The 20,838-nt window shown below is 42.7% G+C and overlaps 2 protein-coding genes across 4 annotated transcripts; one reads left to right on the forward strand and one right to left on the reverse strand.

Moving 5' to 3' along the window:
• Positions 1 to 1,822: 1,822 nt before the first annotated feature.
• On the forward strand, positions 1,823 to 13,349 carry LOC114789318 (25-hydroxycholesterol 7-alpha-hydroxylase-like). 2 transcript variants are annotated; one of them, XM_028978609.1, is made up of 6 exons: positions 1,823 to 2,110; positions 7,808 to 7,944; positions 8,840 to 9,433; positions 9,506 to 9,712; positions 9,792 to 9,970; positions 12,264 to 13,349. In XM_028978609.1, exons 1-6 carry the CDS (start codon positions 2,037 to 2,039, stop codon positions 12,564 to 12,566), a joined length of 1,494 nt encoding a protein of 497 aa, XP_028834442.1. In that variant the 5' UTR covers positions 1,823 to 2,036; the 3' UTR covers positions 12,567 to 13,349. The 2 variants fall into 2 exon arrangements, with proteins under 2 accessions (XP_028834442.1, XP_028834443.1); XM_028978610.1 differs by having other exon boundaries at positions 9,536 to 9,712.
• Positions 13,350 to 13,478: 129 nt separating this feature from the next.
• On the reverse strand, positions 13,479 to 19,995 carry slc39a6 (solute carrier family 39 member 6). 2 transcript variants are annotated; one of them, XM_028978069.1, is made up of 12 exons: positions 19,876 to 19,995; positions 17,799 to 18,480; positions 17,437 to 17,578; positions 17,278 to 17,340; positions 16,900 to 16,962; positions 15,952 to 16,121; positions 15,619 to 15,807; positions 15,304 to 15,391; positions 14,867 to 15,217; positions 14,643 to 14,723; positions 14,380 to 14,570; positions 13,479 to 14,084 (listed from the first exon to the last, which is right to left on the reverse strand). In XM_028978069.1, exons 2-12 carry the CDS (start codon positions 18,474 to 18,476, stop codon positions 13,932 to 13,934), a joined length of 2,169 nt encoding a protein of 722 aa, XP_028833902.1. In that variant the 5' UTR covers positions 18,477 to 18,480; positions 19,876 to 19,995; the 3' UTR covers positions 13,479 to 13,931. The 2 variants fall into 2 exon arrangements, with proteins under 2 accessions (XP_028833902.1, XP_028833903.1); XM_028978070.1 differs by lacking the exon at positions 19,876 to 19,995 and adding an exon at positions 19,575 to 19,738.
• Positions 19,996 to 20,838: the final 843 nt, after the last annotated feature.

The following is a 20,838-nucleotide window of genomic DNA, read 5'->3' on the forward strand; positions in this document are numbered from 1 at the left end:
AAAGTGGGCAGGAGCTGCAATCCCTTAGACATTCCCCAGCAGGCAGAATGTTAAAGACTGGCTTTGTATGCTGTGCAGAGCCCGACACCCATTCCATTTTGTCCAAATGGAGAGAACACACACAAAGATACTTTGTACCTGCCCCCGAGCATCATTTCACTGTGCCATTAGTATATATAGGTTCTTGTATAGTCAGATATTACATTATTTTTTCAGATTTCACTGTAAAACAACTTCATGCTATGTTTCAACACACCGGTGTAGAAAGATTTACATTTAAAACTAATTTGTTAGAAAAAAGACTGTTTCTGTGGAAAATGTGGGAAGACAAATATCCCCTCGGCTGTTGTTTGTTGACTTTATCTCCAGCAGAAGAGACGGGAGGGGCTTACATGCCAAAAAAGAACCCCGGCCAGAAACCCAGCTTCAATTCCATCTGAAGAAAGGCGTCAAATGAATGTATTATGTATTATGTTCTGCAGTACCCTCCCACTTTCACACTGCTGGCTCATGTTCAAAGACACATTATAAATACAGATACCATCTTGAAAAGAAACAATTAGTGGAAGGATATACGTTGGTAAAATAATTCCTGGGGTACCAGCAGCTGTCCAGACACATCAATGGTCTCTTGTGGTTTTTAACCTTTTAAATGCCAGAATGGTTACATAACGTCATACATTTTTATTGAAGTGAAAGTGAAGTGGTTGTGAAACACAGCACATGGTGACACAATGAAATGTGTCCTCTGCTTTTAACCATCACCCTTGGTGAGCAGTGGGCAGCCATGACAGGCACCCGGGGAGAAGTGTGTGGGGACGGTGCTTTGCTCAGTGGCACCTCAGTTGCACCTTGGCAGCTTGGGATTCGAACCAGCAACCTTCTGAATACGGGGCCTCATCCTAGACAGAAAAAAATACAATCTTTGTCATAAAATACAGTATTTGATGATTATTATTATTAGACTCTGAGCTGACCCAATGATTGACAGCAACACTGATTTTGATGCATTGTTTATTCTTATCAATGAATCCTTGTTTTGAGTTTGTAACCCTTTAAATGCCACTGTGGTTACATAACAAAACGGCTTAAATTACAGGGAACAATAAACTACAAAAAGTTCCACAAAACACATTTTGACAAGTATTTCATTATTATTATTATTATTAGATGTTGGACATTTCTCACTCATACCATCAATCCAACATCAATATTGACACACACTAAACATTTCATAGGTACCCTTACATAAATGAAAAGTGTTCAACTTTGCGGTATGCATTAAGACGAAAAAAGTATGGCCATCTGGTTGACAAGTATAAAAACGTGGAACTGAAAGCCAGTCGTCCATAATGAAATCTTAAAATAAAAGAATGCATTTTCTCCCCTTTAAGATACATTTGGGGTCAAAAATACAATTTGTAATGGTTTCCAATGGGACATTTTTTGTATCTTGGCTAGTTTAGGCTGTTTTAAGGAACTGAGACAACAACAATGAAGTTTTTTAATAAAATGATTTTCCTCCGGCTCAACACAGCCAAAATGAACGGCACGAAGTGTCCCGCGGATCTTTTAAGGGTTGTTAATCAGTAATAATATTAGCTTCACAAGTTACAGATTGAAACAATAAAAATGAAACCATTTGAACATTTACCAGACTGTTATTACAGATGTTGGAATGGGAATTCCTGTGTGCCAGGCGGCCTTTCGCGGCAAACAGCGAATCTGTGGGCATTCTGTGCCACCCAATCACAGCCATAAAACGCCCCCCACCCCCGTCACCCCTCGTGTTTTCTTTACCTCTCTACCAACTCGTGATTTGCGTGCATTTTTAGGATCCGGGAGGTGACCTGAGTGGGTTGAAAACCGGCAGCACCTGGTTGCAGGACAACGTGAAAGAAGAAGAAGAAAAAAAATAAACCGAACAGCGGATCTTGTCTTTTAAAGGCCGTGCCACGCCCCTCATACATTCGCAATAAAAGGAGGGGCTTGGTCGTGTCCGATCACGGCCGCACCGCGCCTGCTCCGGAGGGGACATGGACTGGATCGCGGCTGTCCTCGTGTTCGTGTCTCTCCTGCTCTTCCTCAGCGCGGCTCTCGGCAGGAGAAGGTACGATCGTGGAAACTGCTTTTACTTTTTCTGGGATTTAAAAAAAAAAAAAAAAAAAAAAAACGCGCCCGAACTGTGAGTCCGTGTTTTACGCGTCTGTTGTTTGTCCTACTTTTGTGGTTTTTATCTTCTGTGACCGCTGACAACCGCGGAGAATTAACGCTTCGTTATTTCGGACTGTGGGACATTTAAACAAGAATGTGTCTTATGTGCTGACGTGAGCAAGTGAACACAAATGTGCCCCTAATAAATCCCACATTCATTCAGGTTCAAAGGTAAATGTCATGTTTCAGTAGTAGAGCGTGTGTGTGCGTGTGTGTGTGTGCGTGGGACTGAGATAAGATGTGGTGAAGTGTTCCATGTGAGCTATTCCCCAGGTTTGTGAGGAAACCGCTGGCTGCTGCATGGACAGAACTACAGGTGATTGAGGCACACAGGAAAACCCGGGTTCGAAACGAGAGATCGCCCTGGCTGCTCAGTGCTGATTGTGCAAACAAGCTCTGGGTGCTCTGATTTCTGACCGTTACGTAATTCACCAGATACCGAACGTTGTGCTGCATGAAAAGACGCGTTGGTTCATGATCTAGTGCATCTTTGCATGTGGGCGCTCCTATCCCATCAGTCCCAGCCCAGAGATCTCTGATACTGAAAGAATTTAATAATTCACTCGCTCACTCACTCACTGTCCATAACTGTAAGTCATACTCATTAGAGTTGCTGGAATCCAGGGCAGGGCACACACACACACACACACCCACACACCATTCACATACACACTTACAACTACAGACAAATCAGAGTTTCCAATCCACCTAGTGTATATGAGATTTTATTATACATTAAACAAAAAACACTACTTAGGCGCAGTGTTGGGAAGGTTACTTTTAAAATATATTCCGTTACAGATTACAGAATACATGCCCCAAAATGTAGTTTGTAACGTATTCCGTTAAGTTACTCAATGTGAGTAACGTATTCTGAATACTTCGGACCCTCAATGACCCTCTTCCTGATTAGGACGAAAAGGTAAAAATATTTTTTTTTGCATGTGGAGTCTTTTGACGCTGAGAGCAGCTTGGTTGCTGGCAAACAGAGTTTGCATTGCATGATCAGATTCACCCGTCCCTTTCTTCTTTAAATGTGAAGTGGTGTCGGAATTTCCAAGTAAGAAATTCATTCCTGCCCGGCCACTGCGGGCTCTGTTGTGCTGGCTCCGGGTCCACCAACAGGACGCTTACATTAGAGCCGCTTATTGCGTGTTTTGTTTGGGTTTCCGGTGTTCTGACTATTTATGCTGCTTTGTCGGTGCTACCGTATAGGGTTCCATTTAAATTTGTGCATTTCCGATAACGGTACAAATCACTTTAAATGGCACCAATACTCAGTCCATATGCACTGTAAGAGTATAAAGATCATGGTGTAACAGTGAATGAAATCATATTTATTTACAATTTCAGGGGTAGCATGGATTTGTGGGTGCTGAAACAGAGTGCAAACATGAGGGACTGCGCATGCGCAGATCCGCTAGGTAGCACAACGCATGTTTCGATAGAACACCTGTGTTATGCGTGGTTCACGCAGCGTGGAATTACCAAAATTAGAGAGGGGATAGCCTAACATATGAAACAGGAAAAATGTAATCCATTTATTTCAACAAAGTAACTGTATTCTGATTATCACTCATTTAAACGGTAACTGTAACAAAATACAGTTACACATATTTTTTATTCTAAATATGTAACGTCATCACATGTATTCCGTTACTCCCCAACACGGCTTAGGCGAAACCTTAATCATCCGCCTTGTTCAAGGCCGCAAATCACAACCCGGAGTGGGAGGAGAGTCAACCATGCTCAGACAGACCATCTGCAGTCCTGCCTAGAACACGCTCAGTGGCACCTTGGCGGATCGGGGATTTGAACCGGCGACCTTCTGATTACGGGGCCACTTCCTTAACCGCTAGGCCACCACTGCCCCAAAAATGGAAAAATCTCATGGCCAGAGGTCACAGTACTAATAGTAGACTAACATTCTAACCTGCTGCAGCAGGTTTTATTACAATACTTTATTGCTTCTGCTTTAAAAAAACAGTGAAAAAGTGCGGCACCATTTTACTGGCCCAGGTTTTACTAGACATGTGTACTCTCTGACAGTAAAAGCCTTTGTTGTGGTTTACTTTACCATACATCTTGCCATGGCCTGAGCACAATTTCCTTGTCTAACGCGTCTATGGGAACCAATCCTGACATTTCGCATTGCCTACATAAGAAATAAGTGCCACAACTACAAATAAAAATAAATAGTTTGTTAGTCAAACTGAAGGCTGCTTGTTGCTTGTCCTACATGAAATATGTCTGTAAATTACATTTCTGTTTATTTTAATAAAATAGTTTGTAGCAAAGCACTGTCCCCACACACTGCTCCCCGGCACCTTTCATGGCTGTTTACTGCTCACCGAGGGGGATGGTTTTGCTTCACTTTCACTTCACTTGTCTGGATGGATCATTTCAGATGAGACTATTACACTATTAGCAGTGAAGTGATTCTGTCCAATTATTGCGTATTTTGGTATTTATTGGATAAAGTGGATTTTGGATGTGTATAAGTCCTCATGGCCACGGGAAATAATAGCACTGTAAAACTGAGGAGAATGGAGTAAAAAAAAAAGAAAAGACTCGAAAGCTCCGCACAATATGACGTATTGTTTATTTTGGTAGGTCGTACGGCCCGCCCACAAATCGGGTTCAAAGCATAAAAAGTGTGGTTTACTATTGCACAGAGGAAGAGGTTTTCAGCTCCCTGTGACCAGCCGTAAAAGCTAGAGACACGGGAGTCGAGGCGAGGCCAAAGGCCTCGCCGAGACACACAATCTGACATATTGGATGTGTTGCTACCACCAACAGTGGTCAGGAAAACATGGGAAAAAGGGAAGAAGGCCAAAAAGGCCATGTCTTGCATTTGTGGCTGCCACGCTAAGGCCGTGGACTAGGATAATAAACGCGTTCCGAAAACGCTTTTTGGCGAATTGCGCGCGGACCGTAAATCCGGCCGAGCCGAGCCATACTTCGGCCTGACCTCTCCGTTTTTTTTGTGCGTTTTGTGACCTCTCCGTTTTTTTTGTCCGTTTTTTTTGTGCGACGCACAAGTATGGCTCGGCTCGGCCGGATTTACGGTCCGCGCGCAATTCGCCAAAAAGCGTTTTCGGAACGCGTTTATTATCCTAGTCCAAAATTGGACTTTTTTGGACTTTGTGTCCAGATGGTTTGACATACAAAAAAGATTTTGATGTTGTGTCGTAGATCTCTCCAAGACCGACGCTTTGACGTATGGTTTGTCTCTGTCTGATTTACGGATCATTGACAAATTTGAAAAAACCAAAAAGTGTCAATGGGCAAAAAAAAGTTTATTTATTATTATTATTAGAATGTTAAAATGCTAATTTTTCAACATCTTTCAAACATCACGACTGCATGGGTGTGCCTGACCCATCGTCCATTTTAATAGGACCGCCCGCTCTTAAAGTTGACACCAGTTCAGGAGGCTACACCCGCGGCTGTGACCAATGCCCGGACAGGCCCATCAAAATTTCTCTTGGAATTTTGGCTTCTAGTTTGGGCCTGTCAGCATGACAGACCATTTACTCTTGTGCTGGGACCAGCAAAAAAGGACATGTACAGAAACAACGGAGATGTTGACATATTGTTTATTTTGGTAGGTCATACGGCCCGCCCACAAATCGGGTTCAAAGTGTAAAAAGTACCGTTTACTATTGTGCTGGGAACACGTTTTTGGCTCCCCGTGACCAGCCGTAAAAGCTAGAGACACGGGAGTCGAGGCGAGGCCGAAAAACCCGGAACACTGGGAAAAAGGCAATAAAAGGACATGTCTTACGTTCAAGGCCGCCATGATAAGACCGTGAAACGCACAGAAACAACGGAGAGAAAAGACTCGAAAGCCAGAAGGCTTCCAATGGAAAAGCAGCTGAGAAAGAAAGTGAAGTTGTCGCTACCACACGTGAACAACCCTTTATATACCTGGCCTACAGGAAGCTGTCACAGACAAATCAGAACCTGTTGTTTCTGACGCCATGCCCTCTATGCCTCCCATCTGGGGAAGACAAAGAGACCAGGACTGGGTATCACAAGAACCTGTGGCAGGCATTTCACACCACTTGCCATTTGACAAAGATATGGAAAGCGTTGAATCTTCATGCAAATCAAAAGCACAGAAACATCATGTTCCTGCGACGTCCCATCTTCCAGACGACTGCTTGATCCCCTGTGGCATTCAAGTATTCAGGGTCCATGGGGATCACAATTCGTTCATGATTGTCCATCTGCTTGTTCCTGGTCAGTTGGGAGGTCAAATGTAGCCGATGGTGGTGGTTCCGTGTCCTTTATGATCTTCAGGCGTCTGCGATCACACTTGTAGGGAAACCTGCCCCCTTGACAGAGATCAAACACAGCAGCATACATAGAATATTCAACTTGATCAAAGGCTTTGCATGCTTGGTTGGCTTCTTTGTCTGGAGTCTGAAGACTTGGTTGGGTTCTTTGTTTGGAGTCTGATGAAGTCAAAAGGTTGTAGCTTTGCATACAAACCAAACCAGAAAAATAAATGACAACAATGATCAGATATTGTAATGCAAAGACATGTAAATATAGTGAGAAGCTTAAAATGATATCAGGGAATTCATAACTGCGAATTTGCATCAATGGATTAAGTCTAATCAACAACAGTGGGCGGAAAAATAAATAGAAATAAAAAGTCACGCTTGTTGCCATGTGATTAGTGAATTACACATTTATCACTAAAAGTTCTTATTTGAGATTATGGCACTGTTGAGGTGTTCAGAGAAAAAAACAGTTTCACATAAATATAAATTCTGATCCTAAACATGTTGATCATACTGAACATGAATTTAAACTGTAAACTATTCATTTTAACAGTGCAATTTCCAATCCCTGATCAGTTATTATCAAATTGTTCACCGTGGGACATGGTTCATGATGTTCAATGTAATACCAGTAATCTAAAATTACTGGTTACAGTTTGGTTTGTGAGTTCATCTATTGTGGGAAGCTGTCACAGACCAATCAGAACCTGTTGTTTCTGACGCCATGCCCTCTGTGCCTCCCGTCTGGGGAAGACAAAGAGAGCAGGGCGGGGTATCACAAGAAACTGTGGCAGGCATTTCACACCTCTTGCCATTTGACAAAGATCTGGAAAAAGGAGGTTTTGAATCTTTATGCAAAACAAAAGCACAGAACCATCATGTTCCTGTGATGTCCCATCTTACAGCACTGCACCACTACTGCAGATTGGAAGAGGTGTGTCATACATGGGCATCGTTTGCCTAGAGTATAAGGAAGCATATTCAAAATCACAAGGTTGCGGGTTCAAATCCCAAACTGCCAAGGTACAACTGAGGTCCCCTTGAGCAAGGTATTGTCCCCACACACTGCTCCCTGGGTGCCTTTCATGGCTGCCCACTGCTCACTAAGGCGATTGGTTAAATGCAGAGGAAACATTTAATTGTGTGCACTGCGTGTGGTGCTGCAGTGTATCTCAATGAGTCACTTCAGAGTATCATTAATCTCATGATGTCATTCTGCACATGTGTTTGCTTTGATTGGGTAATACTGTATTAATAAAATTGCACTTAGATTTAAAAACCTTTATTTTTTTTTGTTCTAGGAGAGAAGGCGAACCTCCTTTGATTAAAGGATACCTGCCGTTCCTTGGGCATGCATTTGAATTTGGCCAAGATGCATTGAAACTCCTCACAAAACTCCAGAACAAACATGGAGATGTCTTCACTGTATTACTCGCTGGTCTGTTTTCAGTTGTTTCAGTTATGTGTGGAGTCTGTGTGTGTTTGTCTGTGTCCATCCATGTGGAGGGGTCTTTTGTGTTCTTGTTCTTCATCTTTCATATAGATGAAGTTGTGGGAAATGGTCTGAAACACAGACACACATGGAACTGATTACAAACCCACTCTCACTCACTTGGCTCTCCCTTGAGTCTAAAATTCCCAGAAACCTTAGCTCTTACCTCTGTTATGCTTTTCTCTTTTCTTGTCTTTGTGCCTTTTATTTATTTGCTGTTTAAAATGTGCATGTTGACCTATTTGACCTGTTGTTTTTCTAATTCCACCTCGTCTGTGGCATGATGTCTGTGCTGAATGGCGGTGCTAAAACACAACCTTTTACTTTTGCTCTTGGGATACATAAAGCCGTAGCATTTTAAAACCTCTATGTATGGCCAATAGGGACAAATTAGACATTTACTTTAATGAACTCTTTCATTATAGGAAATATTGCCAATTGCTCTTTCCTAGAATATTGCTATTGAAAACATTCAAAATTAAAAACAAATATGAAAAAAAATAATTAAAATATTATTTAACAACTATTATGTAAAATTAACAGGCCTGGTATGTAAACGATGAAGCAGTGATAATTAGCCAACATTACATTTTCATCACAGTTGTTAGAATACTGTTTTGTTTTTAGAATACTTTTTACAATAACTTTCATTTACTCAAAATTATTAGCAAAACATCTATTTCCAGAAGCAGATACTCTATTAAACAATCATCAAATGATGCATGAATTCATGTGCACATCTCTATATATCATATCTATAGAGACTTGCAATTAAATTATTGCACAAAACAATTTACTGTTTTTCCTTATATCTATGCCTTTATATTTTGTCCTTTTGTAGGTAAGTACATTACATTTGTGATGGACCCCCATATGTACCCTGCAGTCGTCAAACATGGCCGGCAGCTCGACTTCCATGAGTTCTCAGATCAGATGGCCCCAGCATCGTTCGGTTACCCACCAATGCGGAAGTTCTCTGGTATGGGCGAGCAAGTCCAGCGCTCCTTCCGCCTCCTCCATGGTGACCATCTTCCTGCCCTCTCCAAAACCATGCTGCGGAATCTCCTGCAGGTCATGAAACACCACTTCCGCTCTGACCAAGGGCCGGGGGCATGGCAAGAATCTGGGCTTTATGAATTCTGTCATCGCATCATGTTTGAGGTTTCCTTGGTCACCATATACGGCCATCAGATTGACACACGTGAGGACCTGGAACATCTGAGAGATAAATTTGAGAAGTTTGATTCTATGTTTCCTCTGCTGGTGGCCCGCGTACCTATCTGGCTTCTGAGAAAAACGCAAACAGTGCGAAAGGAACTGATCAGTCACTTCCACCCCCAGAGAATGGCTAAATGGGACAATCCATCTGAGTTCATCAAACATAGATCAGAGATTCTTCATCAGTACAACACACTTGGAGACCTAGAGCACGCAGGTAACACACCGCAAATTAAAATGTAATACTGATGTGCTAGATGAATAATAATGAGACAATTTATCTTACCAGCTCATCATTTTGCTGTACTGTGGGCCTCAGTTGGTAACACAATCCCAGCTGCATTTTGGGTAGTCTATTACCTGCTTTCAAGTCCAGAAGCCTTATCAACAGTGCGGTCAGAGATCAAGGCTGTGCTCGGTCTTGAGGACAAGCAGCTCTCCTTCAGTGAAGACTTTACACTGACCCATGAACAACTGGAGAAATTAACCTACATGGGTAAGTTCTAAGAAACAGAAAAGGCTCGGTTTCTGTGCAATGAATGTACTACTAGTCTTTTACTCCCTCCCCACCTTAGAAAGTGCATTGAACGAGAGTTTGCGTCTTTCCACCGCCTCCATGAACATCCGTGTGGCGCTGGAGGATTTCAGCCTGCGTTTGGATGCCAAGAAGTCTTTCAACATGCGCAAAGGGGACACCATTGCCCTCTACCCTCAGAGCATGCACATGGACCCTGACATCTACCCTGAGCCTGAGGTGTGTGTACGCTTCTGCTGTGGTTTTGTCGTAGCCTCTTTTGCATGCTTCATGAATGTACAGTCATTTGAGTGAAGGGTGTTTGGTAGGGTGATTTTAAGAAGATTTGAATTCAGATTCTGAATTCAATGCTGACTTGTTTATAAAGAGTCTTATACAGTGGTGTGAAAAAAGTGTTTGCCCTCTCCCTGATTTCATACTTTTTTTCCACGTTAGTCACATTTAGATGTTTCATATCATCAATAATAAAAACACAACACAAACAAAAACCAACTTGTTTGAATCCATAGCTACATGGTTGTGTGTGACAAAGTGATTGCACAGTCCTGTTGAATTGGAAGGTTGCCAGTTCGGATCTTAAGCCACCAAGGTGCCACTGAGCAAAGCACTGTCCCAACACACTGCTCTCTGGGTGCCTGTCATGGCTGTCCACTGCTCACCAAGGGTGATGGTTTAAAGCAGAGGACACATTTTGTTGTGTCACCGTGTGCTGTGCTTCACAATGACAATCACTTCGCTTTTTCACACCTGTTCTCAATCAACAAATCACTTACATTTTTTGCTTAGTTTACAGCCACTTTGAGCCAGTTCCACAATGAGATTTCCCCAGGATGCGCAGTTTTGTTAGCTTTAAATGCTGCAGTGTGTGTGTAGCTTTAAATGGTAATGAGGAGGAGAGAGGTGGGACGAGGAGGAGAGCAGCCTATAGAAGTGAGCGGGCATTTGTGGAAATGACGTCATCAACGGCATTCACCAACCACAATGTTTAGCGCAGACAGGAAGTCATAATGGCGTTTTTCCAGAAAAAACATCCAATCACATAAAACATCCAATCACAAAGCTACTGCAATGCTTCGCACATTTGGAAGCCACGATGGTTGGTGGAGATAGGGGCGGGGTGGGAAATTCTCTGGGTGGAAAATGTATGACTACATTAGTGGACAAATTCTAGATCTGACCTTCTGAGCTGCCGATCTCTGAACGGCGAGACAGAATGGCAAAAGCACTCTTTATACATATCGCCATTTCTAGCCACAGCAGCACATAAACAGGCTAGGGGAACTAGTATTAATGTTAAATAATCTCACAAAGTGAGATTGTCATGATGGGGGACCTTTAAATTAGCCCTGCTTGACAGTCATGCAGACCAAAATATCCTCAAACGCTAGACATCATGCTGAGATCTATCAATCTGAACAAGGTTATAAAGCCATTTCTCAAGCTTTGGAACTACAGCAAAATACAATGAGAGGCATTATTCCCAAATGGCACAAACATGGAACAGTGGTGAACCTTCCCAGGAGGCCGACCAAAATTACCCTAAGAGCACAGTGACTTCTCATCCAAGAGGTCATAAAGACCCCACAACAACATCCAAAGAATTTAAGGTTAAGGCCTCATTTGGCTCAGTTAAGTTTAGTGTTCATGACTCTGTCATAACAAAGAGACTGGGCAAAACTGCAAAAATAACATTTAAGGCTAGTCTTTACATCTTTATGATCCACAACTTTTTTGATGGAAATACTCTGTGGACTGATGAGACAAAAGTGGGAAGGTGTGTGTTCCATTACATCTGGTGTATAAGTAACATAACATTTCAGACAAAAGGACATAAAATATGGTGGTGGTAGTGTGATGGTCTGGGGCTGTTTTGCTGCTTCAGGACCTGGAAGACTTGCTGTAATTAAATGTATCCATGAATACTGCTGTCTACCCAAAAATCCTGACTGAGAATGTCTGGCCATCTGTTCATGACCTCAAGGTGAAACAAACATGGGTTCAGCAGCAGGACAATGATCCAAAACCACCTTTGATTGGCTGAAGAAAAACAGAAGGAAGACTTTGGAGTGGCCTGATCTGGTTCATGCTCAAAAACTCTCCATTGTGACTGAACAACCACAATTCTGCATGGATGAGTGGCCAAATTTTCTCCACAGCGCAGTAACTTTGTCACACAGGGCCATGTAGATAATTCTTAACTGCATTCTGTGTTTACTTGTGTTGTCTTTGACTAATATTTAGTGATATGAAATATTTAAATGTGAATAACATGGAAAAAATAAGAAATTAGAGAGGGGCAAACAGTTTCTTCAGCAGCTCCTTGGTTTTGGCACTCCAGGTCAGGTCATCCTCCACCTCAATGTCCAGGAACCTGAACACAGAGACCTTCTCCACAGAGGCCCCACTGATAATGCATGTTTTTTCTGACTTTTATGCATGTATTTTGCCAGGTGGGATGGGGAAAAACACATTTTTTTTATTTTTACTAATATTGGGTGCTTTCCTCCTGCAGGTATATAAATTTGACCGTTTTTTGGAAGATGGTAAGCCACGTATGGAATTCTTGAAAAACAATAAGAGGTTGCATTATTACCTCATGCCTTTCGGATCAGGCAGCTCCATGTGCCCTGGACGCTTCTTTGCCCTAGCTGAGCTGAAGCAGCTACTGTGTGTGTTGCTGCTATACAGCGAGATCGAGTTACTCCCGCATGCACCGCTTAAGCTTGACATGTCACGTAGTGGTCTGGGCATCTTGCCCCCAACAAAAGATGTCCAGATGCGTTTCAGAGCATGCAACTTTGAGCCAGAAGAGTGAATTCAACTTTGTGAAATGCTGTGGATTGTGTAGAGGAAAGGGAAATCAAGAAATGCAAATACATTTCTGTAGAATAATTTCATACCATGTTCATTCAAAAAACCTGAATAACATTTCATTTTACACTGGATTGTTGACTACTTTGGCCTGTAGGGGTCCTCTTACCTCAAACAAGAAACAACCTTTCAGATTTCCTGGATAAATACCCTTTGTGAAACATTATATTCATGCATATGGGTGATTTTGTGCAAACCCTTTGTAAATTTTGAATTCAAATTTAAGGTCTCTGTTCCTTAAAGAAAAGTTAATTATTGTTAATTATTGCATAAAAGTGCAACTCTTACATTTTAACGATTTAACACATTGTTACCATTGTGTAAATATATTTTGATTTTTTAAAAATGTATTTAAATGTTAACTTCTTGTAACCGCTTTTTTAAACACTAAATACTGAGATTATAATGGTATGTTTTAAGGACAGCATTTTGAGTGCAACATAAACCGTATACATTACTGTAAAACTGTGAGCTGAAAGGTTGAATGTGAGTAAATTACAAGCATACAGGGATGTATGCAAACTGGGAATATTTTTGTTTTAGTATGCATTCTGTTTGTAAAACCATTTCACCCATCCAGTGTCATCCAGACACTGCAGAAGAAAACTATTTTCTCTGGGATTCAGCAGCTTCTGGCTGGTTTTAACTGTATTAACATGCTATCCAAGATTCTTTAAAACAAAAATGTGTCCTTACCTTTTCATTCAATAAAGAGACCAGAAACACAGGACTTTGTGGTATTACGTTCAAATGAGCTTTGCACAAGCTATTTCAGTTCTAAAAACTAATGCCATCTTTAATATGGCTAATCAGGCTTCCTGTACAAGCATACATATACACAAATGACACAACTGCCTACACCACAAGTAACATTTATTTTTGAAACACTTTTTGCTGGAACGTGTTCAAAACTACTCTTCCATCCAGTGCAACAGACGACTACATAAATATTAACACCACACTGAATATCAGTGAGGGCATAAAACGATGAAAATGAAAAGATCAAAAATATATACAAGCAACAGCTACAGATCAAACTCAAATGATAAAAAAAGTAGCTCTTTCCATTTAACAGGCATCAACAAGCAGAACTGACCAGCTGAACATGAAAAGCAGTGGGTGGAATGTTTAATGTGTGTCAGGGGGGTTAAGACGTGTAACAGTTTAAAGGATGAGACGCGGCTGGGAAGGGGGTTCGTGTTTAAGGTCATTACCTTAGCCTTCATATAACAGTAAGTAGCATGAAATTCTGGATGAGACAATAACAGGGCTGAACCAAGATGCAAGTTAGACCTGAAGAGGTTCAATGTCAAAGGTTAAGGTTAAATTGTATTTGGGGCTCCAGCACAGCAATGAGCAGCATTATCCCAAAACCCAGTAAGATGCCAGCATTCTGCAGCAGGAAGTAGCCGTAATGGCTAAAGCCCTGTTCATTTGCATCGTTGTGCAGCATCTCTGGTACCTGCATGCAAGCAGAAACACACAAATGCATAAATCCTTGTTAAGAAATTACATAATCTGCACTTAAAGCATTTAAAAGTTCCTATTTACACGTTATTTCTCAGTTATTTTTAAATTTTTTAATAAATTTGCCAGAACCTCAAGTGCTGTGAATACTTTCCAGATGCACTGTACATACGTAGGTGTGTGTACACACACACACACACACACACACACACGTGTCATCTGTGATTTCCATGAACCGGCAGACTAACATTAACTCACACACACATGTACGCAAGTTGAAAAGAACTCACCATGTCCACAAGGGCCACATACAAGAAGAGTCCAGCTGTGAGGGCAAAGATCCAGGTAGCCACGTTCTCAACATACTGGCCAATCAGGATCCCCACAGCCATGCCCAGAAATGCCATCATAGCAGAGAGCAAGTTATACAGAACCGCCTGCCGAACAGACATGCCAGCCTTCAGCAGCACTGCAAAATCACCTGAAAAGCGGACAAGAAAAATGCTACACTGGTACAGGAAAAAACGTCATTTTTTTTCGTGTGTTATCTTACCAAGCTCATGAGGAAGCTCATGACAGAAAACAGCCACTGATGTGCTTAAACCACTGGAGAAACCCTCAGTGAAGGCAGCACCTGCATGCAAGGTCAACACGTAAATATTTCACTTATCTTAATACCACTGTGGGCAACACAAGACAATGCTGCAACAGACAGAATAACCATTTAATTACATATGCTGTGTGGGTCTTTATAGGGTGTGTATATAATGTTCACACCTATTGCTAGGCCATCGCTGAAGTTGTGCAGTCCGTCACCCATGATGACCATCCAAGCCAGCGTTGCAACCCCAGCCTCTTGGAAGTGCTTCCGGTTGTAAGAGTGTGTGTGTCGGTGCGTGTGTGTGTGCGGGTGATGGTTCTGTGAGTGGTGGTGGTGTAGGATGTGGTGGTAGTCGTGGTGATGATGTCGAAGTTCGTCCGGTTGTCCGACAGTGTCATGGAAATGGGAGTGGCATTTGTTTTGGCAATCCTGTGATGAGTACACATCTTCGACAGGCTTGGCTAACATCACTTCCTCTTCCTCAGACAAGCCCCGCCCAACAGCACTATTGCCATTTGGCTCTCCCTCTGCAATTACACACAGTGGAGTATTAGATGCCATTTTGTACTAACATCATTGCACATTGTTAACACACACACACACACACTCCTACCCTCTAGGGGTTTGATATCATTCTCCTCCATGGCCGGAAGTTTTTCTGAATCCAGACCATCTTTATTCTGATCAAACCTCTTTTGCACCTGAGTCACAATGAGAAGGGAAAAAAAAAAAAAGAGAGATTTGCACAATCCTGCCATTGTGTATGAAATGAAGCTAAATGAACAAACGTAACTTGAATCTACCACCGCATACCTTTAAAGCAAACGAACTGCCCTTTGCACAAACACTACAGTGTGCATGCAAACACACACACACACACACTTACAAGCACAGTGAGGGGGAGCTGAACTGGACATGTTGTGCATACCTTGTGCTTCTTGTCTTTGTACATCTTTCCTAGTGTAAGGAAGTGCTCAATCAAGAACATGAAATAGACACCGCCTAGTGCTGTAAGCCCTGTCCACACAGAGCGCAATGAATCCTCATCGTGCCTCTGAACACCATGCTCCAGGCTCTCATTGTGTGAGGCATGGTGGTGGTTGTGATGACCTTGGGCCTGATGGGTAAAATGGCACACAATTGACAGATTTGAGATATACAATTTAACAAGGATACATGCAATTATATTTATTTTCGACATGAAAGCCTGGGACTTGACCCATATCTCTACCGATACTTGATCATCCACAAGGTGTCTTACCTGTGGTATGAGATGCAGGAAGGCATCTCCACTGAGCGTTCCCACAGCCAGCGCTACCAGGAAACTGAGCAGGAAGTTGAAGGATGTTCGGTTTATGAGTGGCACCAGGATCACCCCAACCAGGGCCAAGACACTGATGATGGAAATGGAGAGGATGCCGCCAATCCATGCTGCGGAATAAACGGATGAATGGATGAAATGATATGGCATTTAACTAGAGTGATGATCCAGAGATCAATAAAAATCAGTAGTTCCATGGTAAGCAACTAAAGTTTAGGGAATATTAAGTGGCCATTAAACCTTTTGTGGTCATCTGGTTGTCAGGCAGGTTTTTTACCCACTAGGCTACAACATCCCTCAACACAAAAAAACACCTGCACAAAAATACACAGACACTAGTCCAGGGGTCGGCAACCTCTAACATTCAAAGAGCCATTTGGACCCAGTTTGCACAAAAGAGAATCCACTGGGAGCTGTAAATATTATTGTTACTTTTATGCTATGTATGAAAAAACAGGCTAGTTTGTTACTTGTAAAATTTACTTTATGAAAAAACAAATTTAATTATCTAATAATTAATACATTAAAATCAATACAATTAAAAGCCAAAGTACACATGCAGCACACTAAAATTAACTTGTGAAAGTTGTTGTGGTGGTGGTGGTGGTGGGGTGGCAGGAAGTTCACAAAGATTGCATTTATTTTCCTTAACGCTGTGTAAGAATGAAACTAGACCAATTTGAATATAATTTCCTTTGGCAATTTAGTGTCTTGATCAGGGACACAATGGTAGTAAGGTGGTGTTTGAACCTGGGTCTTCTGGTTAATAGATGAGTGTCTTACCCACTAGCAAATAACCTTTAGGTTTACATTTTCAAATTGGGGCACATGTACACCCACTTGTTTTATACAATATTCTATACACTGGGCCATAAAGATATTTCTTACCTGTCATAATGGAGGTATCCTTGTCATGATGATGATGATTGTGATCAGGATCATCATCATGATCTAAGAAAATGAGATCAAAACAACCTCAGCAAAACCATGCAGCCATTTCATCACGTCTGACTTTTGTCAGATGCCCTTATCCAGAGTGACTTACAATTAGCACAGTCCCCCCTGGAGACACTCAGGGGTACGTGTCTTGATCAGGGACACAATGGTAGTAAGGTGGTGTTTGAACCTGGGTCTTCTGGTTAATAGATGAGTGTCTTACCCACTAGCAACTAACCCCTTTAGGTTTACATTTTCAAATTGGGGCACACGTACACCCCCTTGGTTTATACAATATTCTACACACTAGCCAATAAAGATATTTCTTACCTGTCATATCCTTGTCATGATGGTGGTGATGATTGTGATCATGATCATGATCATCATCATGATCTAAGAAAATGAAATCAAAAGAACCTCAGTAAAACCATGTAGCCATTTAATCATGACTGAAGTCAGTTTAATATATAGTAATTTTAGGGACCTTACTGTGATCGAACTGGTTCTCTCTGATGCAAGAGTTTGAGTCAATCTGAGTAAGAAGGGCTGGGCACAGGTAGACAAAGTCGCTGACAGTGATAGTCTCCGACGATATCCCATGATCCCTCAGGATAGAAGAGGCATTCAGACACTGTAACAACAAGAAGTTTAAAAGATGTTATGAGAAAACAGAGGATTTACTAAAAAAACTGCCTCTACCAGTTGTTAAGCTGATGTTTTCATCGCCACACTGACCAGACTGGCCTATAAGTACTCCTGCGCTTGTCAGGTCAACAATGCATTTGTTTAGTCATAGTGGGGGATGAGTGTGTAACAGATGAGTGTACACGTGGAACGCTTGCGAAAAGTACCTCCTGTGTGTGGGTCTGATTATGCTGATGGCCATCGTGCTCTTCCTCATGGCTGGTTTCCTGAACTTCAGTTTGATATGCAACAGTCACAGTGTTCTCATCAAGGGTGACGTGGCTTGTGGGCGAGTGGTCCTGCTTGAGGTCATACCCTGCATTTCGCTGAGCCCGACGTATAGCTGCGCTGGTGGCCATGGGTGGAGGCGTGGTTGACAACTGACCTCTCTTGGTGTAAAGGTTATAATCAGCATCTGATTGGCTCTTTTTCCCCACTGAGATATTGACCACCTCTTTAGATGAGAGGTCAACCTTTTCGGGTTTTGGAGGTTGCGTTGGTTTCTGTGGCTCGGATGATGTATGGCTTCTTTCTTCCATTGCATGCACGCCTGCAGACTTGTGTGTGTGGTTGTTTAAATGCTGGTGTTTCACAGTCACCCTGTGCATGTGACTAATTCCCAATCTCTTCAGCAGCTTCTCCAGGCCTTCTAGTGTGATACTTCCATTCTTACCATACCTCTCGAACAGTATATGCAGATGGCGAAGCTGAGCCTGATGGGCCACGCTCTCATCTGTGGGGACAGAAACGCCCCCGCAGTCTGGCCCCGCCTCCCCACGAGGAGACATCCAACACAGCAGGCCAATCAGAGAGAGCAGCCTGCATGGCTTTCCACTCGCCACCATCCCCCTGGAGTTTACAAGGAGGAGAGAAACAAGTTTACACAGTGCTCCACCAATCAGCATTTAGCCTCATGAACACAAGAGTTTAAATACAGCACAACAGTAATACTGACAGTTGTAACATGTGTACAACATGTGTACAAACGTTACACTTGTTACACTCTGTAACAAGTAGTTTTACAACTCACATTCACTGTTTTATTTAGCTATTCTAGGACTTTATTTGCTAATTTGTACAGTGGACTTTTATATTATACAGCCGACAAAGTGTCTGTGCTATTGTCTTTTGCTTCTCTTATCTTGTATGTGACTATGTACATTTTTCACTTGTGTGACTAATAAAGGATCATTTACAGTTACAGCATTTATCAGATGCCCTTCTCCAGAGCGACTTACAATAAGTAGTTGGAGCAACTTAGGGTTAAGTGTCTTGCTCAATGGTAGTAAGTGGGATTTGAACCTGGGTCTTCTGGTTCATAGGTGAGTGTATTAACCACTAGGCTACAACCACCCATCATCTTATCTTAAAAAAGAACCCAGAAAACTAAGAATCCATCCCTTTTAGAATAGAAGTTGATAATTAGATATTATTTTGCAGGACAGAGCACGACAAATACAAAGACTGCACAGTCAATGGGACTGGCGTGACGCCCCTAACCAATCACGTCGTGCCAGATTCATTCAATGTACTAATTACAACATTCCAGTAATGGGACCTATGCAAATACAACCGAATTTTGCTGTTGGCGAAGTATTATGTGGAATAATGGTGGAACATAACGCTGGCTGGAGGCACTTCCAAAAAGAAAAAAAAAACACGAACACGTGCTTCCGTTAAAGAATGCAGTCAAACGCACATTTAAAGAGGATGTAACAATCCAATAATCTCCTTTCATGGAGCCGACGATCGTATGTAACCACTTTATCAGACTAATCGTGAAAGTTCACTTGACGGACCGCGGCGTCGGTGTCCGTCCGACCCAAATGAACGCCTACCCGCCATATGGCAGCGCCCGTGGCACAAGTTCCCCCGATCTCCTCCCACGATCCCCCCAACCTCGCCGAACACGCAGTCTGGAGGGTGATCGTGTTCCTTATTACCACGGCGGGGGGAGTCCGGAGGGCGATGCGGCCCCGGGATGCACTGCGCATTTTCGCTCCCTCGCGTACAACGCGGCCCGGGCTCTGAAACGACCGCCCCGCCACCGACACGACGCCTTCTGACCGATTTCGTGCACACAGCACCGGCTTTGTTCTCAGTACCGTGTGCACACCGAACGTCATACACCGGAAACGGACGACGCGCAGCGAGACGCGACGCGCCTTCAGTCGGCCACGCCGTTCGGTGGGCTGCTGTCGAAGGGAATTTAAAACGTCGCAGCGAGACAGGTGGTGAACTTACCCGTTGCGTTGTTTTGTTAGACGTCCCTCGGCTCCCTCCCGCACTGCGGAACGACGGAAATTCCTCAATCTTTCGCCGATTCTCGGCCGCACACATGGAGCGGCGTGTGATTGGCTGAAGGATGGAGCGACGTGTGACGTAGGCGTGTCCTGCAGTGACACGCCGTTAGAGGGCGCCAGAGGGCCTTCTCCACTTATCCCCGCCACGAGGTGGGGTTGATGCAGCAGTTTTCCGTAGTGATTCCAGGTCCGTAAGACCAGTGCAAGTACTGCGTTGGGAAGATTACTTTGGAAATTACAAGTTACCCTATTCAGTGTAAAGTGTAATGTAGTTATTGTGTGGTGTAACTATTTCAATTACTACATGAAAGTAATGTAACTAATAACATTTGATTACTTTTTGCTCATTCAATCATAATTTACAAAAGTATTCTTAATGGTTAACCACTTAGAAATTTTGTAACTTACAGCAGTACTAAACATTGATGAATGTAATTTTTTTTGTTCAATACATTAATTAACATTTCTATAACTTAATAAAGATAATATAATAAACAGCCACCATGGTTAAGGAAGCAGCCCTGTAATCAGAAGGTTTCTGGATCGGATCCCTCCACCCTTCCTCACCTCCATAGTGGCAGTAGTGTCCTAGCGGGCAAGGAAGCGAAGCTGTAATCAGAAGGTTGCAGGTTCGGGGATGAGGTGCCACTGCGCAAAGCACCATCACCACACACTGTTCCCTAGGCACCTTTCATGGCTGCAGGCTAGATTGAAGTGAAATGATTGACATTGTGAAACACTGCAGCACAGCACACAGTGGCACAACGAAATGTGTCCTCTGCTTTTAACCATCACCCTTAGTGAGCAGTGGGCAGCCATGACAGGCGCCCGAGGAGCAGTGTGTGTGGACGGTGCTTTGCTCAGTGGCACCATGGTGGTTCGGGATCCAAACCAGTAACCTTCT

Source organism: Denticeps clupeoides, chromosome 4, assembly GCF_900700375.1.
Source record: "Denticeps clupeoides chromosome 4, fDenClu1.1, whole genome shotgun sequence".
NCBI classification, from domain to species: Eukaryota; Metazoa; Chordata; class Actinopteri; order Clupeiformes; family Denticipitidae; genus Denticeps; species Denticeps clupeoides.

What these genes read in the sequence shown, in the direction of transcription:
- LOC114789318 (XM_028978609.1), top strand. Translation starts at nt 2,037, where the DNA reads ATGGACTGGATCGCGGCTGTCCTCGTGTTCGTGTCTCTCCTGCTCTTC. An exon ending in TGGAGACCTAGAGCACGCAG is followed by an intron (nt 9,434 to 9,505) that starts GTAACACACCGC and finishes TTATCTTACCAG; the next exon opens with CTCATCATTTTGCTGTACTG. An exon ending in GGAGAAATTAACCTACATGG is followed by an intron (nt 9,713 to 9,791) that starts GTAAGTTCTAAG and finishes TCCCCACCTTAG; the next exon opens with AAAGTGCATTGAACGAGAGT.
- slc39a6 (XM_028978069.1), bottom strand. Translation starts at nt 18,476, where the DNA reads ATGGTGGCGAGTGGAAAGCCATGCAGGCTGCTCTCTCTGATTGGCCTG. An exon ending in TCATGACAAGGATATGACAG is followed by an intron (nt 16,963 to 17,277) that starts GTAAGAAATATC and finishes TCATTTTCTTAG; the next exon opens with ATCATGATGATGATCCTGAT. An exon ending in TGATATCAAACCCCTAGAGG is followed by an intron (nt 15,218 to 15,303) that starts GTAGGAGTGTGT and finishes GTGTAATTGCAG; the next exon opens with AGGGAGAGCCAAATGGCAAT.